Raw genomic sequence first — 19,688 nt, 5'->3', positions numbered from 1 at the left:
TTTTACCACATCAAAAGAATTTTGCATAGTGGTGTTAAAACACTCTTTAGGGAAGCCCCTGTGTACAGAACATTGCTGTACTGTATAGATTTCTAGTCAGTGGAACTGGTAATTTATACCACCATCGTCCACTGTAATGTGTTTAATACTCTAATAGAGCAGTCACCATTAATTGATATGAACTTGTAGTTTTTATTATTAAAAACTGTTAACTATCAATGTATCTGTCTATATAACTAGTGATTAGCTTTTGTATCAATTAATGGATGGTCCTATAAATGTGGCCACCTGCTACATAAATCTCAAATTGATCTGGCAAATCACAGCACTTTATATTAATGGTCCTAGCAGCACTCATGAGCTCCTGGTCCTAGCAAAGGTGACCTCATTAGCTCCAGTGTATACATGTGTTATAAACAGCTGCTATAGCTACAAATTCTTGAAGCTTAAATAAATTATACTGTATGGGCATACACAAAATTAATGAGACACATGAAACCAAATACAGTGACAGTTAACAAACAGTATTACTCTTGATGATAAAAAGCAGCTGTCTAAAAAATATTGTCAGATAATTAAGCTCAGGCAGCTGTTATGAGAATGTGTGAAGTCGTTTGATGATCTTAACTCGACAGTGATGACATCGTTCCATTTTCTCTGCACAGTCAGTACAGATGTCTTCATGACCACAAGGATCAAGTGCACAGTTACGCTGTTTCTTGTTGCACATGTAACACTTGTCCATCTTGGCTGACTCCTGCAACAGACACAAGTGACACATTATAAACATACACTACAAATTAAGGAGTGGAACATAACGATGGAATTTCAGGTATCAGGAAGAAGGAACACACAAAACTCTAGCAGCATAACATAACAAACTGATTTATACCAAAATTAAAGTAAAACAATGGAATTAATTTTTTGAGGTACTAATGTAGTGGGAAGGGCGTTGCATAACTGAAAAGTATGTAAGATAAAACTCTCTGTGCAGGCCAGTTCAACAACACAAAGTATTCAGGAAATTATAGCTGAATTAATGATCATTTATTTGTACACAGAATTTTAGAGCATGTGTATCATTCCCTAGAACACACAGACCATTTTATCAAATTACTCTATTAAACTACCTTACTTTGGCTTGGATAATTGATTTTCTCGAGTAGTACTTTTATAGCACTCTCATCTGATTTGCAATTGGTATATGATTATAACAAAAGATTACTATGCCTGAACTTGTACTTCAATAGATACAGTATTATATTCTTAGAAAAAAAAAGAAACCTGATGGAGAGGGACTTGAACCCAGGGATTCCAAGTGATAGACCAGCATAATATTATGTTCACTTACTTTTGTAAAACAAACATTATTACTGAGCGTCAGGTGTGGGTACAGCTCAGTAGCACATATTCAGGCTCACCTCTATTTCAACCTTCAAAGTGGTCAGGATATCTTGTAACTCAGAGTTCTTCATTACACCATCACTGACTTTCAGGATACTATCAATTTCCTGAACCCTGAGAACAACAACATATAAATGCCACTGGAGTGGTAGAATTTAACATTCAGATGGTCTCAGAAAGTATGCACATAATTTAGTGGGTAGATCAATACAGAAACTTACTTTACTGATAGTCGTTCAACAAACACTTTTGTCTGTCCCAAGTTAAAGTTCAAGTTTTTCTGATGAATCTCTTCAGCTTCTCTCTCCAAACCTTCCAGCCTCTCTCTCTACACATGTACAACAGATTACAATAGTTTACTAGTTGTTTATGGTATGCACAAAAATACAAGTTTCTTAACACAGCACACTGCCCTAGGGATGGACACCTAGTTAAAGGGTCACCCGTTTCCACAAAAAAGATCATGACATGTTTCATGGATGCAGGGAGTCATTACTTTTGTAAAAGTACAGATAAAATCATATAATCTCTTAAAGAGGGTATGCTAATATGGCTGTAGATATTACTGAATATTGCACAAGCAGTTGTAAGTGTAGCAGTGAGGGAAATGGAGATCCTTCAGAAAAACTCGTAGGTCCCTATAGTATGTTCACGTTGAGCCGAATCCTCAAAAACATTTAATAACTCTTGAAATTTGGCTCATTTGTAGTACTGCTTGATCCGCTAAAACTATTTCAAAATCTTGTTGTTCAAATGTTTGACATAATATTTACGGCCAATCAAAATTTTCACAATACATTTCCTATGGAGAAGCCATATAATTACAGTGTCCATTAGAGCCCTTTCCCAAACTTGTAATGGAGCCAAACCGTACATGTCTGTTGTTGACACCTTTGCTGTTACCAATAATCATCTGGTTGGCTGAAATGTTAACTCTGTTGAGAAAAAATCCACTTTTAATTTTTAGCTGTTTTTCAGGGTTCAGCTCAACGTGAACATACTATAGTGGGATAGTATTCACAGAATAAATCACTTTAGGGCCTCCACTTGTAAAAGATCAATATACTCTAATAGAGCAGTCATGCATATTATTTCCCAAATGCCAGATGGGTTACTACTAGAGGATAGGGAATTCTATAAACTAGGTACAGGTATGCTTTTGTATCACGTCATACTATAGGAGTGTTAACTTCATTTAGTGTATTATAAAAATTTAGTTTGTGCAAAAGGTTGAGATGCTCTAATGAAACAGTCAGCCAATACTGGTCACTTTAACACTCAGCTGCAGCGGAATGTGCTACTGTGTTCAGTATGACATACAATACACTACTCACATCATCTTTCATCTCTTCTAACTCTCTAGCTGTATCAGCTATCTTCTTCTCAAGTTCCTGTCCTTCTGTATCCTTCAATTGTATCAAATTCTTTTGATTGTGGGAATAAATTATTGTCAGTAACATATATACCATTCCAGTACCTCATATTTTGCTTTGTCCTGGGCTTTCTCAGTTTTAAACTTAGACAACAACTGATCATCTTTCTCAGTTAATCTAATCTTATCATTAGAATAGGCTTGATTGACATCTTCCAACTGTACATACAGCATACACAGGGTAGTTATTTGAAATATGACTGTGTATGTGTAAGGCCATAGACCTTAAACAATGAAGGTCGGGAGGGACTAGAGATTGAGAAAAGGTAAACTTGCAATATGCAAATTTGCCAAACTGCCAAAAAACTGTTACATATCATATGATATTGGCTGTATAGTAAATCTACCAAATGTTTATCAGCCAAATTGCTTGACACACTGTATCAGTGAATTTTAATCTTGCTAAACATATGATAGTCAGATTATAAACCAGCTCAATTTGCACATCTGTCATTTGAGTAACTACAATATGGTTTCCATACCTTTGTCTTCAAGTCATCCATGACCTTTTCATTCTGCTTCTGTGCATCTTCAAATTGTTTCTGTAACAAGTACACAACATGAACTATACTTGTACAGTCGTACACACAACACAAATTAATGGTACTAGTCTGCAATCCCATTATCCCAAACATTTGTGTGCCAGTTCAATCACAAAAAGTGAATTTGTTTAGATATAAATAAGTTCATTTATTTTCCAGAAATATTATAGAATACATCTACAGAATACATCTACTCTAATAGAACACACACCAGGTAATAAAGTACTATAGTATGCAGACAATCAAGCGTTCAGTTAATCAAGATTTAGATATTTGAGACAGGACAGTATTAATATATATATTATAATGTATTGTGTATACTGTATGATATACCTACGTACACTACACAGATGTATATCACGTTTGTACCTTCAGATCATTTTTACTTTTTTCCAGTTCCCTTTCCCTCTTTTGGATGATGTCTTGCTCATAGTCAGTCAAATACTTTGCATCTTCCTTACCCTACAAATACACAAAACACAGACTAGCACACATACACACACACACACACACATGCACGCACGCACGCACGCACGCACGCACGCATGCACACACGCACGCACGCACGCACGCACGCACGCACGCACACACATGAACACATGTACCACATCCTAAAAGTGTCTTTATCAAGGAGGTGTGCTAATACCTATATGCTACATGTCAAACTTAGGGTGTCATTTTCAAGAGGTTCTACTGTATAAAACTAGCCAAGATAGTATTAGTGTAATATACAAATAACTATCTAGATATGTACTATAAAGTACTTACTTTAAGAAAATTGTCACTATCTTCATATTGTGCACGAGCTTTTTCACACGTCTGAGCAGCCAACAGGCTTGTTAACATTGTATGCCTGGCAGCTACATAGATGGTTAAAACATAAACAAGTAAGAGTTGACACTGTCGTAATCTGGTCACCTTTATGTCAAAAAGAAGTAATTGCTATTAGGCAGGTCAGGTTGTAACAAGTAGTAATCATGAATCCTAACTTGGTCAGTTTAATATATGGGTGACTTTATTATGCAGGTAACTTGATTAGAACAATTAAATATTACTGCGTGCAGTGTTTCTGTACAGGGGTACATATTTCACACTTACTGGTGTTGACAGTTCCTCCTTGCCAAGTCTGTAGGATGGTGATGCACAAGTTGGTCGGTGCACACATACACTACATGAGGGAGAATGATAGGATCACACATACCCATAAACACACACTCTTTATGTACACAAAACAGCTCTTTAGTTTATGTACCTAGTCAAGAATACTCAGGTCTAGTAGTGGAAAATCCTCTAAGGGTAGGACTAGTACACCTGTACCATGTCTTACAGGTGAGGGTGTGGGCACAAAAAGTCAACCTGAAACCTCACCTGTTATGTGAGACATCGACAGTTGGTATTTCCTTCCCTGGTTAATATCATGTGATCATTAATACAGGTGGGTATCCTTCTTCCCCAGTTAAAATCAGGTCCCTATTAATACAGTGGGGTAACAACTTCCCCAGTTAAAATCAGGTCCCTATTAATACAGTGGGGTAACAACTTCCCCAGTTAACACCAGGTCTCCAGTAGGGAAGACTATTTCCCCAGTTAACACCAGGTCCCCACTAGTATAGCTGGAACAACGTGAGTATAAGATTCTTGCTCAAAGTAAATCCTCTTAAGGCAGAACCAGTAGGGTTGAGGTAATTATGCTCATGATTTCTTTGCATTATTCTATTCAGAATTTCCTGGAAATCGCTTGCATTATGCTCCAAAACTTAAGCGTTATTCTCAAAATCATTCCAATTAATTGAAATAGAAATGTAGAATTGACTGTTTATTTAAAATTTTATAGATATTTCACTGTTCTAATAGAATAGTATGCAAAAAATAGGATTGATTGCTTTATTAGAGTATATTATATAGGTGAATGTTCTATTAGAGTATCTCGATCTGGTGACTGTTCTATTACAGTATATCGATCGTTCATTCAGTACTTTGCAGGAGGCTGTACTGTATCTCATGGGTGAAGGTTGAGAAACTTGAAGTCCCACTAACTAGATTCCAGCTCCAGCTATTATGTGAGACATGGACAGTCAGCAATAACTTCCCTATACCAGGGCCCTGTATACCCCATATGCAGCTGGGTAACCACAATACGCATACTCACATTTGGTAAGTTACAAGATATCTTCTTGGCATGTACTTCTTCTGTACTCAACCACCATCTTGGGATCTCTATTTTATCCTTTGAATACAATACCTACAGTGTACATGTACAATGACAACTCTTCGTGGAACTGTACATGTCAGTTTATAGACAGAATCACTAAATGGTTGACTTACTTATATTAACAAATCAACATCCATAAAAAAATAATGATGCTATAGTACATGCACTAACCTAAGCTGTATTGCAGCAAAACTTAGTGGACCCAGTTACAGAGTTAAGTTAGGGGTAAAATGATCTAACTAAACAGTCACTACCGTAACAGCAGTTCAAATAAATCATGTGGATATGTCGGTAGTACTGCATAACAGGGATTGGGATTGGAACTTTTAAAATAAAAAAAATGCTTCTTTATATATTTAAACTCCAAAATATAGCAGCTTACACCATTTAAAAAAAAAAAATCTCTAACTATGTACCTCCATTCTATCTGATGTTGAAATGGTAATAGCATCCACTAAAAACTCCGGTTCCACCATTTGTACCATCTTTTCCGCATGTATGAGCACTGTGTGCTATGGTAACCATCACTGAGGTGGGCACTAACTGAAAGTGATCACCTCATTTTCTTTAAGGTCATTGTGTGTGATGTATTCTTGTTTCTGTTGCTGTATCTTCTTCAATTCTTCCTCCATATCTGGTATCCTTCCTGACATTGTTAATATCTTCATCAAATTCTTATTACAGAGCACCACCTAAAATCAGAGACAGAAAGCTGACATATTATGCATGAGACCCACGCATGCATGCACTCTATATGCTAATAATTTACACATGCTTCTCTGTCTCAAGCTATTGTTTTCTGATAAGCTATTGGTGTGCTCATCTCAGCCACTCGTCTGGTTATCTACCTGAGACTACGTTCTATAACTAAACAAGAAGAAAAAGATGTTTAAAAAATTCTAGTGCAGTTTAACAAACTAATAACAAGTGTAGTTTAAGATTTTATTAGTATATAGTCAAACCATTGTAACGAGTGAATTACAAAAGAGAATTAGCTGGCTCACTCCTACAGGGGTGTATAAACCTCATCTATTCACTGTTAGTTAAAGGAAGTTGAGAGGTCTGGAAAACAAAATTCATGAGATAGCATACAGTAGCTGATACAGACTCTAGCTTACAGTGTATCATATACAATGACAATGTCATAATACATACCTTTTTGTTTGGGTCTTGTTGTAGAGCATACATCTTATCATGTGGTGTATTGTTCTCTATTGGGATGGCATTTTCACCATGTCTCCTGAAAGGGGAAGTCATCCATAATAAAAAAACAACTGTTATGGGGAGGAAGGAGAAGAAACCCATGTGAATTGGTAATGGATTGTTCTTAAATACTAGCATTGGGTGGCCTGCAGTTCGAATCCTGGGGTAGGAGGGATTTTTTTCCTTTCTTTGGCCCTTTTCTGTTTCACCTTATTGTTAGCTAGGTTAAGTAATCATTTAAAGTCTCCAGTTCTTGTTAGGTTAGGTAATCCAAAGGCTGCAGCACATGTTGCTGTCAGACCTTCAGTGCTGGTCACTGTAAAGTACTAATAATAGTAAATACTTAGGTTTAAAATAGTAAATACTTAGGTTTAAAGGAAGAAAATCCATCCCTCCTGGAGGAGACTGAGCGTGGCGCTCGACTAGACATTGGGTGGCCTGCAGTTCGAATCCTGGGGTAGGAGGGATTTTTTTCCTTTCTTTGGCCCTTTTCTGTTTCACCTTATTGTTAGCTAGGTTAAGTAATCATTTAAAGTCTCCAGTTCTTGTTAGGTTAGGTAATCCAAAGGCTACAGCACATGTTGCTGTCAGACCTTCAGTGCTGGTCACTGTAAAGTACTAATAATAATAATAATAATAATAACTACTAAAAATACTTTTAAGACATGCATTTGTCTGCCTCAGATCTATATATAGGGATATATGTACCGCAGTGTATATGGATGGTCATTTGTGGTTGTTTGATAAATGTTAAAGGCTGTTAGCGATAATTTGATGACAGTCATTTCTATTGTGGCATTGTTTTCACCACAAAGTTCCTACTGTTGTGTTGTAATTAAGTGAAATGCCAATAAAGTGAATACTAATATGTATCTATGTATTAAACTCCTTAATTGTCAATATTTTCCATTGACTACTGGACTCATGCAAACATTTACAAAATTTGCATGCAATTCATAATATGTTCATGTGGGATTATTCCATCCTTCCAAGTAACCAACAATATCCTTACACAATACGAAACAGTTAACATGAACAAAAACAATAGTCTAATACCGACACTTGCTTGGTACACAAACACAAATTAACTCATATTACTTAAAGAAGAGATCGGTGAGTATGCTGGCAACATCTTTGTCCATATACAATACAGCATGGCGTACATCACAACTTGGTGGACTATAGAAATGATAAGAATGTAGTTTACTTTACTTCAAACAAATCAGATACATGTGCATCTAAGCAACCACACCTGCCAGCAGTCAAAATGAGGTGCCAATTAACACTGAGGCCTTTTTAAAGCTCGCATATGTGGCTGTTGTGATTGATAAAACTTACTCATCACTCAAAAGATCAAAGTATTTGCCAGCCAGATCTGGTCTAACCTTCAGTGCCTTCACCCATATACAGCTGGACTGTAGAAAAGGAACATGGAACACTCACAGCTAATTAGGACACATACATAATCCAGACACTTAGTTAAGGTCCCAAAGTACCCCTTAGTACTTGTAAACTGGTCTGGAATTCAGAAAATTATTGGTTGGCCCCAAGGTGTCCATGTTACACAAGTTGCAATGAATAGATTTAAAAGCATTACTGTAGCATGGAATACTCATCAATTTAAAGCATGCAGAAACTCTAGGTACATAAATAACAGCAGTTTCACCTTCCATTTTTAAAATAAGATTACATTACACTACACTACAGTTATAAAGCCATTCTGTAAGCATGAAGTACAGTACTATAGAATTTTGAAGGTGACACTGTCCTTTTGTATTTAAAAAAAGTAATTTTAAACATGTTGTTAATAAGTGTTGGCTGGTAGCTATTTACAGGCCAGGTCATGGGGTCATGCACTCACCCGATATTCAATATCACTCTTCTTTTCTGTGGAGTTGCGATCACGATCAACTTTAATACTAGACAAGAGAAAATTGACAATACACCACACACAGTTTTAGTTTGTGTATATGTCTAATTACACTGTAGGTTCAGAATTAATGAATGGTGGAAGGGACGCTAGTCAGAAAGACTTGCACATATGTACACACAGAGATAGTACTAACTAAACACACACACGCTTACTCATATACATTCACTCCTGTATCCAGCCCTTCTTCGGACATGTCCTGTATCCAAACCTCTCTTATGTACAACTGACCATGCAGTGAGTCATCCAACAGTAATGTACCTGTAACATGGGATGTGCACACACACATGTATATACATACATACATACATGCACACATACATACATATATACGTATGTATGTAGATAGGGATGCGATGATTATGCCGGCATAATTTTGGGCATAATAGGTATGTGTTGGAATCAGGAATTATGCATTTTGAAGTGATTATAAGGCTTATAGGAAAGCCTGCAGATTGCACAATTCCATTAAAAAGATTGAGATACTCTAATAGAGCAGTCAGAAACAGTCACTGAATATTATTTACTCTAATAAAGCAGTCATATTGAAATTAAATACTCTAATACAGCGACCATGAAATTAAATACTCTAATACAGCAACCAGCTAAAGAATTCAAGACTATCTGAAACTTAAACATCAATGAAAATGGTTTGATACATCAATAAACTGGCATTATTAGCCAATTATGGTGGCATAATTTTGAATTCTCAAAAGCACAATTAGTGAATTTTTTAGCGCTGCTCAAAAGCGATTTTTGGAGCATAGTAGTCTCATGCTTATATGTACAACATTAAGAAAGTGGATCTTTCAACATGAGAAAAGCTGTATGCAGACTCCAAATGGGAAGCAATATAAACCATTGTTATATTGAAAGAGATGTACCATGCTAAGAAAGGGAATTCCTTGTACTACAAGAGTACAACATTTGTACATAAAATGCGTGGCCTTACCTAAGTTAGTGTTGACAGATGAACTTGGTCTCTCAAGGAATAGAAATCTTTTCAACTGCAAAAAAGAATGCACAGATTGTACAACTGAAGGAGCTAGTTAGGAATTATACTCACAAAGCAGTTCCACTCTTCTGGTTCGATTGGCCATATCTGAGTGCATGTGTCACCGTCCAGAAGTTGAAAAAGGTTACTAAAGAAAAGCAAGTGTATACCAACACCACGAAAAAGACTGACCACAAGTCATTGAATATATCCCACAAAGCAATGCATGATATCCCTAATATGGTGTATCTAACAGTTGTGTAGTTGTGATATGATATGTGAATTATAATACAATTCCTTTTCTCTGCACAGTATTACAGTGTATCATACAGTTTGGTAGCATTGTAAGTTATAGCAGTTAAAGCACTGCTGCATGTGTGTACAGAAAATACAGCATGAGGGGGTGTATCGAGAGGTTACTACAGCACTAGGTAAAGCCGAGCGTTGTATTAGCTTCTGAGTGCTGTAATTTTTGTAAACAAGCATAGGCAGCGCTTTAAGTGTTATATTGTACTTCTTGGTTATCTTACTTGGGGCATTCATCTTGAGTGTGCAAATGCCAATCAGACTATCAGTAAGTATTTACATATTCTCTTAGAACAAACTTGTAGGAGGATCAGTTTGGCTAGTTTTAGCAATGTACATGTTCATACATGTAATCATTTATACCGTCTGAGTGGCACTGTTTTTGTGACATTTCTTATAAATACATAACTGTACTCTACTTGCCCAAGTGCACTGTATTGGCCCAATTATCCAGGAGATTTCATGGTAATTTCATATTACTGACAAATTATTTCATGGCACAAGAAAATTTCATGGTTGCAGTGGCCATCAGTTATCACATCTTCATACTGATCCGACACTAAAGACACTTTATACTGATATTTATTTTTTTATTATTATGCTGAGCAGTCAGTCCTGTTGGTATACTCAGGAAAAAAAAAAGAACAAACCAATTATTTTATTAATGTGATTGTAAAAGTGATGCTGAGTCAGAGGTTATGATATAATTTTGTACTTGCTTGTGCGTGGCTATAATACACACCTAATCCAAAACAGCCAAGCTGTAAAAAAAGAGTGCGGCCCTCAAAAAGGCTATGGTGAAAAAAGAAGGTGGTGGCCAAGAAATGGCTGTGGTGGTAGGTTAATGGTAAAAATTTTAATAATGACAATTCAGGTGAATTTGGTGCTGCTTGGTCTTGGCATAAAATTCACCTTAATTGCCGTTATTAAAAATTTTACTATTAGCCTATACCATCATGGCCATTTCTTGGCCGCCACCTTGGATTTCACATATTTTTTCACCATAGCCTTTCTGAGGGCTGCACTCTTTTTTTACAGCTTGGCTGTTTTGAATTAGATTTCACTTCTTTTTGTATTTGTATACCCCAAAACTGGCCTATGGCTGGCTTTGGGGTGGCCGGCTTTGGGGCTTTTTAATCTATCTCTTTTCTTTACCACAGGAGAAGAAAAAGATGAAGTAGATTTTAAATACTTTAACTATTTCTGATTTTATCAGTAAATGTTGATTGCAGAAGGGCAATTCTCATCCTGTTCTTTCATTTGTACTGCTGTATAATGAGCAGAGCAATACCTGCATGGCAAGACTACACTTCTCAGTAGGTGGCACATTTAGTAGCAATCTCCATAGTGACTGGATTGATTGCGGAGGCTCTTCTTGTACAATTATTTGTACTGTAAAACTGTGGAATAGCCACAACACTTTCCATTAATTGATAGCTGGGGTGCGTCAATCAATAAATTTTATATCTCTTCCTAGTGCCATTTTTTTCTTCATACTAGTAATGTAATGAAGTGGTATACACCTGGCCAGGCCTTCTTACCAATAATGGACATTTTTGCGTCTGTAGCTATCTGGGTCACAAATTTTCAAGGACTGGGAAGATCTCCACTACTGTGGGTCACATTGGATAGTGAACAGTGCATATGGTCTATAAGAAAAAGAGCCACTAAGTTAAGGAAAAGTGCAAGATGGAGCAAGGTTTATGTATCTCCCAATCTTACTCTGAAGGAATAAAGATCTATAAGAAAATGGTGAGAAATATAAAGAGCTAGAATTGTATCTGGGGGTAGCAAAGATTTTCCAACATAATCCCAATACATGATTAAGATGTATTACCTAAATGTATTTTAAGTACTTTAACTTTTAACACCTTACACATTATATAGCTAAGTATGGTGGCTTTTATAGTCAACTTTCAGCTGCACATCTTTTGCAATATAGCTAGCTACTTTCAGTTTTGTAAACACTCTTTGCAGCTGCAAAAGTTTAAATATGTAATAAAATAATGAGAGGGGGGGGGAGCTAATACATTTTGTGTTTGCCACTGAAAATGAATTATTGCAACAATGTCTTTTTGTGTCATCTAGTTGCTTCATTTGTGAAGATGGGCATTAGTAAGAATCCCTCCACCTCATGTCAACAATGGTGAGTCCAGCCTTTACAAAATTCAATATTCTTATGAAAGGTCAGTTACTGAGTGTAGAATAAGTGTTTCTAACAGTGATACAGTAGCTTTGTATTACCAAATCGTAATTATGATCAGTTTCTAAAAGCATATGCGGCTCCTCTGGTTCATCGAGGAAATGGAATTCATCATTTTCAGTAGTGTGAGTGTTGGTCTGTAATAGAGACGTACTCTAGTCGCAGAATTGAAGCATATAGTGAATTAGTTAACTAAAGAACTTACCCATCTATGTATGCAACAGAACTTAATTATTCTGGTGAACATCTTGGTGTTTAGGTGGTCAATTTGATGTGTCAATACTCTATATGGCCACAAAGCCAACTGGCTTTAGGGTTATTTTACTCATATTTCTTTTTAATCTACAGGCACAATGATGATTATTAAAGACAGAAAGTATAACATTATTGTAACAATCTAAAAGAGCCTACTATGATCTAGAAAAATCTAGAATTTCCATTGGTGAAACTATGATGCCATGAATTCAGCTAGAATTTGCATTTATAATATAGAAATTAAGTGAGGTGAACAGCCATGATAGCAATGGTTAGGATTTGGATGTTCAGTATGGAGATCCCTGGTTCGAACTCTGGTAAGTTTTTTCTTGACATTTTTTTTTACTCTTCAGTGATTGTTCTATTAGAGTATCTCAACACAGTGATTTACAGTAGTTTTATTTATTTATTATTTTTGCTTTTAGCTGTTACTTATTTGCTTTTCAAACCATATAAAGGTACTGCTATGATGGCTATGCTATGTACACACCAAATTTCAAGTCATTCCCAAAAAGCAATTCATCCTGTAGCCTTTGATCCTTTTACACAAAAAATGCTGTTGCATCTGCAGTTCATTGGTGTCTGGTAACTGGCTTTCCTGTGCAGTGAAACATCAGACTGAACCAGTCCTGGAAAATGCATGTTACAAACTGCTGTATCTTTACTGACAGGAGGATTTCTGTAAGACACCCAGATTTAATGCTTATGGACAAAGATGACAGACGTACTTACCTGATAGACATTGCCTGTGTAATGGATATTAACAGGAAAATCAAGAAGTATTTAGTAGAACTACAGACTGACTAAAGTAACTGTTGTACCATGGAGCCTTGGGCTCATTATCTAATAACATTCCTTCAAAGATTGAAAATCACTGATATTAGTGTCCATCAGATGCAGAATACTGTAGTGCTTAGGACCGCTACTATTATTGACAAATACATTAATCTCTTTAGTTCTAGAGCATTCTATGTGTGCACAATATATATTTCGGTGAATTTCAAAATAATAATGATAATCCCACACTTCACAATCAGTCTTAGCCACTGCTGAGGAGGGTAAGAAGTGAATACATTTTGATTCCTGTGCTGATTGTAGTGCCAGTTTTACGCCATTGTGTTTCTCTGCTGATGGACTTCTGGGTGGTGAGGTGAAACATTTCTGAAGAGGATAGCTAACCATCTGTGATTCACAAGACAGACGTTTTTCGGATACTGTGTGTTGGATATGCTTGAGGCTTGGTTTTGCTCTGCTGCATGCAGTTGCTGTCTGCTTTCGAGATTCCCATACAAAGCGGTGATCTCTTGATGTGAAGGATGGTTCAGCCATCAAGATGTATAAGAACAGCGACTGACTATTTTATAGTTTACTCTTTGTGATTAGGTACTGCTGTTTTTTGTTTTTCTTTTGTTTATAATCTTGTGCTTTTGTGTGCATATGTATATTTCTTCCCTGTTTTGCTCTGTGTGATATATACGTATAAGTGCTATCCCACTAGGGACCTGTGAGAAGGCCAGGCCTATAAATACAGGGAGTCAGAAACATGTAACTGAAACTGTGAAGAATGCAGAAAAAAAATCCCAGACCCAGTAGTGACTTGATCCCCCACAACATGCAATCTAGGTATGCGCCAAGGGAGCCACAACAACTGGGATCTGAGATATTATAAGCATTCAACCACTACTTAAACATTGACTTCTTGCCATCAAAGGTTTTTATATCCCACTAGGAACCTGTGAAGAAGGCTTTTATGTGTTTGTGTGTGTAGTGTATGTTTTAAACTTTTTGTGTAATTTTCATTGTGTTAGGTTTGTAGGTTAGGTTCCTCCTTATAGAACATCTTAGTATAGAGTCTAAGTATTATATACATACAAAATCTTCCCTAACATGTTACCTTACAGCTACAAACAGAACTGACCATGGTGGAGTGCTCTCCTCAAACCCAACATTACTGGTACCCTCACTGCGTTCTGTAGTAAATGACATTAACAAGGTGACCACTAATGGGATTGACTTACGAGTTACAAATACTGTGAGTATTTCTTCCTGGAAGATACTGTGTTGCTTTAGTCCAAATCTCCAGCAATCCTGGCTTGTTCTGACACACACACGGCGCCCGTCACGAAGCAAAGCTAGTGCTCCTATCTTCATTCCTTCTCCAATAAGAGTCAAGAAATGTTAATAATGCAAATAAATGCATAGAGAGCAGTAGCTACAGGGGCAGAGAAATGGGGAAGCAATTGCCTCCCCCCAATCTGAAGAGTTCCCCTCACTTTTTACAATACCCAGTTACTATAGTACAGCAACTATTGTGCTTATTTCTAGTCATTAGCCAACATGCTTTGCCTTGGTTTAGTAGGATTTGGCCTAAAGGTAGTCTGTATTGGGAGTGCTTGAGATCAAGATACTCTAATAGAGCAGTCTCACCTAACTACTCAAATAGAACATTTTGTGGAAACACATAAGTTGATTATGCTATGCAATTTCAAGCACTGCTACAACTGTGTCTGGTAAAATGACACAGTTCTCCCACCAACAAGTTGGCCTATCGATCAACTTTGACACCTCTCCTAGAAGACACAGTAGCAACAGTGTCAATAAGTGAATGCAGATCCCAGTTGCCAATGTTAAGCTAGGAATGATAATGGTTGTGAGAGCAACACACACACACACACACACACACACACACACACTGCAGAAAGACACTACACACACAGTACAAGGAAGTACAAAGTCACATACCAAATTTCCCTATTATAGAGGCTCTCTGATTCTCCTCTAAGTTCATTTTGTTGGTATACCCAAGCAATAAACAGCGTCGGTGCAGTGCAATGTCCTTATTAACCATCGTGAGTGACTGATTGACAGGATCATAACACAGCTGCCCCACTTCGGTCTGCTGGCTCAAATGTGGCTCCCATGTCACCCGGTAATAGCTAGAACATTCACCATCAGTCTCTGACTCAGCCAGTGACATCCCATCAGCTCCAGCTTGACTGGCCCACGCATCTTGGGATGGAGGGGGACCCATTGGAGTTTGTGCTGCTTTGCTCACATCAATCTAAAAATAATATATTTTTCATTTACAAAATGGCAGTTTGGTGGCATAAAAATTTTGGTTCTATAGAGGTGTGCTTTTACATCACTGGTTGGCAAACACAACACAGGACTTGAATAGCTATATACCAGCTTGAAGAAAACTTTCTTCATAAACTGCTGAGAAATAATAATTATGAGGAGTGGACTAAGAATAAGAACCACATTAATTCAAGACAAAACTTGCATTACCTACTCAATGACTTGCCAACCATGTGGCCAAGTACCGCTTCGCTTATGTAATCTCAACCACTTTTTCTCTTTGGGTAGGGAGAAAAAGGGTCTGGTCCAGTACAATTGTCTTGACACATCACGCAGTTACGTCACATGTATGCAGTATTTATGACCCCATGCATGTAAACTTCACTGAAATAAACCTAACGTAGTACAACAATAACCAAAAAATTCTGTTTTCCTGTGAATCTCAATAAAGTGATTCTAAGTGGTGGGAGAATACTATTGGCCGGTAGGTAATGACTTTAAATTTCGTAGGTCACCTCTGAAATTATTTCTGGAAGATGAAATATTGCCTGAAATTTTGTATATTTGAAATAATGGATTTTGTAATTTAAAATTACTGAATTTTAAACTATGGAATTACTGAATTTTATGGATTGAAATGTTCTTGGAAGATAAAATATAGGCACCCATATTTCAAGTTTTGAAATTTTGTAGACGATTTTAGCTTGTTACCTACCCCTCGCTATTGGTCAATCTGCAGCTGGCAAAGAGGAGTTTCTGTTGTAACAGGGACAATAATTCTTGTGCAACATTATACCAGCACACCACAGAGACCAATGAATTAAAAAAATTAGCTAAGTAGCTACTTACTGGTACTATCAACTCTAACACTTTCCCTAAGGTAGCTTTGTCCGACCTGTCCCAGGTTAAGCGTAGCCATCATATTATAACATATAATACAGTCTTGCAGCTGAAAGTCCCAGGGAAAATGAGTTGCAAGATTCTAGTGACTTGCACATTTTCCGTGCAAGAATCTTGCTTGAAGACTTGCAAGTGTTGCACATGATTTCTCCCTGGGGTGTTATGCACTTGTCAATTTCATGCCCCACCCCCCCACCCCTGGGCGTCCCCACACCCCAGGTGGGGATTTGACATTGCTTCTTGTCCCCACCCCTGGGGCAATTGACAGTTGTCAAATTCATTGACCAATTTTCGGTAGTTGCATTTCTAAGCAATAAAATCGCACTTGCTATAATATTACTAGCTACAGGGCAGGCTTATTACTAGTCGCATATATGAAATATTTGCTTAGACATCCTTGGGGTGTTGTCAAATCCCCTACTATGGGGGTGGGGACATAGTGGGGATTTGACGGCCGATTTTGCCCCAGTAGTGGGGAATTTGACACCATGATTTGTCAAATCCCCTGTATTCTCCCCACCCTCCCCGGGGTGGGGGGTGGGGGGGGCATGAAATTGACAAGTGCATTACAGTTATAGTAGCAAATAATAAACCCAAAGTTATTCCCTAATCGCCCGTCCCTAATAGTGTAATGCCCATGTGTACCTTTTTGAACTTCAGGTGATTTGTAGTGATACTGGGGGAGGCACTGAAAAGTCCATCATGCCAATTTTGTACCATTTCTCACACGCCCTCCCAGGTTTTCCAGGATTGTGCGTAGTTCTTCGTAATTGACAGTTGGATTTCATCACCGGTTATCACACTAGTGCTGTTACTGCTAGTTTCCATCTGCTCCTCCATCGTGGAAGGACAAAATCAGTCTCGGCTACTTCTGGCGCTTCGAGGGGAGGCGCCGCATGTACTGATCATTTAGGGGCGTGGTCGGGGGGAGATTTTGGAAACCCTGAGTGGAAATTGAAAATGGAAACCGAACTTCATAAATTGTACTTCTTTACAAAGACCACATCTAGCTATACAAGACCACTTCTGGCTATAATAAGATCACTTCATTTCAGTGGACACCAGATATGCATGGCTGGTTAAGCACTTGTGCTTACAAGCACTTTAAGCACTTGTTTTGAACAGGGGCTAAAAAAGGGGCTAGTTGTGGCCAAAAAGCTAATTGTACATGACTTTTGGCTAGTTGTAAATGGTGATTTGGCTATAGAAGTCAGACTAAATAACAAGCTGCATCACTGGCAGAACTGAAAGAATCAAGTCAAAAATTACATACATGTGCTGTGCATGTTTACAGGGGTTTGACTAAAAGTACCTCAAGATCCAGTCCTGAGATTGCCATTTTCAAAAATTTTCCACTTGTAGTCCACTAAAATTGCAACCTATAATCATGGTCATTTTCACAGTCCACTATTGATATAAAATAATTGCCTTTACAATTTAACAATAGTTTGATCTAAAGAATTGGCTTGTATGTCACTGTAAGTTTGTTTGCTATTTCCTAGTTCCAGATCTCAGTCACTTATTTCAAATTGCTTCCAGATTCAATCTTGCCACAATTATGTTTCAAATAGGTAAATATGCTCCCACACTCCCTTGAAATCCCTTCAATCATTCCCTTCACTGACATTTGCTACACAACAACCGTGACAAAATAGAACACAAAATATGTAGCTAATTCAAACACAAATGTGACTGAACTTTGGAAAATCAACCATATGGGCGCATTTGACACTTAAAATATTTAATGATCAAATAATGAGCTTTATAGTGTAAATCTACTTGTTAATGATTGTAAGCCATTCTCAATACCTTAAATTATTAGAAAGTTCTAGAAAGTTCTAGAAATATTTTTAAAACTGCACCCTGGCAACCCACTGAACATGAAAATTCTAATTATTTCACGTGCACCCATATGGGTGATTTTCCAAAATTCAGTCAAAAATTGTGTTCATATGTACTACTATCCCCGGTCTCAGGTTTGGGCTAATTGTAAAAAATAGTGTTTTAGCCACTGGTTTTGAAGTGCTTTCAAGTGCGTGCAAACATTTGTTATTGTGCAGCATTTGTGCTTGTGCTGATACTTAAGCACTTTATGAAAAAGTGCTTGCATGTAAGCACTTCTCTTGATTAAATCAGTAGTCTTTTCTGTAATGAAATTAAATTTAACCAGCAATGAAAGGTGCTAGAAGACATTTTAGTACTTTCAATGTTATGGCTTCTTGTTTTATATTAGTGGGCATCAACCAAGACCTATTTTCATTTGGAGGAAATGGCAGAGAACACTGCCACAAGACAATATCAGGGTTACATCTAAAAAGGTACAGGAGTACATAGAGGATGAAAAGACTTGTCCATTACAATATTGGAGCAAACATTTGGGTAAGTATCCAAACATGCCGGCCCAAGCAGTAGCACCGTACTAGGAATTCCTACGTCATCAGCTCCTGTGTAGAGCAGTTGTTTAGTGTTGCTCAGGCCTGAGAAATGTAGGTTAAAGGATGGAACATTTCACCAATTAATGATTGTTCATTGAATTGTTGTAATGAATACTTGCGGACAGTAAATTCACAGTTATGTTGATATAAATTGTAACCTTTAATTAAGTAATGATATCAAGCACTTTCATATAGTACTAGTGTTTTATTTTGTAATTGAAGCATTTGTGCTTGTACTTAAGCATTTAGTAAGTGCTTGAGATGTGATTCAAGTACTTGACCTAAGTGCTTGACCCATGTCATGAAGTAAGTCCAAAAGTAGCTTAGGACCAAGTTTCAATAAATAAGTCCATTTGTGTAGAAGCACCTATGAAATCAATTATTATACGGTTACAGTTTACAAGACAATGAAATTTTTGGGAATGTGTTTGTTACCTAACTGATAAATAATGTAGTATAGCTAATGTTGGCTTTTTGTAGGAGAAGAGTCTGGTGGATTCTTAGTAGAGATCTTGTGCATTCCTCTGCCCAGTGCCCAATGATAAGAACTGAAACCATCTGAAAACAGTCTGGCTATACAAGAGTAGCTACTTTGAGCTAACATCTCATTAATACCAAATCATAGTAGTCTCACAAGTAGCTATCTTGATTACATTTAAGTGAAATGAATCATTGTAGTGTATTTCATGAGCGTGTGTACAGTCATCTATTGAGATCATTTTTTTGTGAGAATGTGAAGTTAGCCTTATCTGTACTTGAAGTGGTCATGAAGTATATTTGAAACCTAAATTATG

At 37.2% G+C, this 19,688-nt stretch overlaps 1 protein-coding gene across 2 annotated transcripts; it reads right to left on the bottom strand.

Moving 5' to 3' along the window:
• Window positions 1–437: 437 nt before the first annotated feature.
• Window positions 438–17,367, bottom strand: LOC136267037 (RING finger protein B-like). Of its 2 annotated transcripts, none has more exons than XM_066062098.1 (23): window positions 17,105–17,367; window positions 15,227–15,542; window positions 14,500–14,643; window positions 14,400–14,451; window positions 9,790–9,865; window positions 9,676–9,730; window positions 8,879–8,984; window positions 8,655–8,712; window positions 8,132–8,208; window positions 7,892–7,972; window positions 6,746–6,830; window positions 6,148–6,282; window positions 6,007–6,102; window positions 5,528–5,620; window positions 4,477–4,546; window positions 4,147–4,238; window positions 3,748–3,840; window positions 3,319–3,378; window positions 2,882–2,995; window positions 2,739–2,828; window positions 1,626–1,732; window positions 1,422–1,518; window positions 438–757 (listed from the first exon to the last, which is right to left on the bottom strand). In XM_066062098.1, exons 1-23 carry the CDS (start codon window positions 17,177–17,179, stop codon window positions 593–595), a joined length of 2,337 nt encoding a protein of 778 aa, XP_065918170.1. In that variant the 5' UTR covers window positions 17,180–17,367; the 3' UTR covers window positions 438–592. The 2 variants fall into 2 exon arrangements, with proteins under 2 accessions (XP_065918170.1, XP_065918171.1); XM_066062099.1 differs by lacking the exon at window positions 17,105–17,367 and adding an exon at window positions 16,409–16,608.
• Between the last annotated feature and the right edge of the window lie 2,321 nt (window positions 17,368–19,688).

The sequence above is a fragment of the Dysidea avara genome, chromosome 9 (assembly GCF_963678975.1).
Source record: "Dysidea avara chromosome 9, odDysAvar1.4, whole genome shotgun sequence".
NCBI classification, from domain to species: domain Eukaryota; kingdom Metazoa; phylum Porifera; class Demospongiae; order Dictyoceratida; family Dysideidae; genus Dysidea; species Dysidea avara.
Note: the sequence above shows the minus strand (reverse complement) of the source record. Positions and strands in the feature narration are given on the sequence as shown.

Bases quoted from the DNA above. Each gene is read 5' to 3' on its own strand.
- LOC136267037 (XM_066062098.1), bottom strand. From the start codon at position 17,179: ATGGTACAAAATTGGCATGATGGACTTTTCAGTGCCTCCCCCAGTATC. The intron at 9,866-14,399 runs GTCAGTTCTGTT...GCTTTTCTTTAG, and splicing joins GAGGAGAGCACTCCACCATG to TAACCTTTTTCAACTTCTGG. The intron at 6,831-7,891 runs GTAATATGAGTT...TTCCCCTTTCAG, and splicing joins CTCACCGATCTCTTCTTTAA to GAGACATGGTGAAAATGCCA.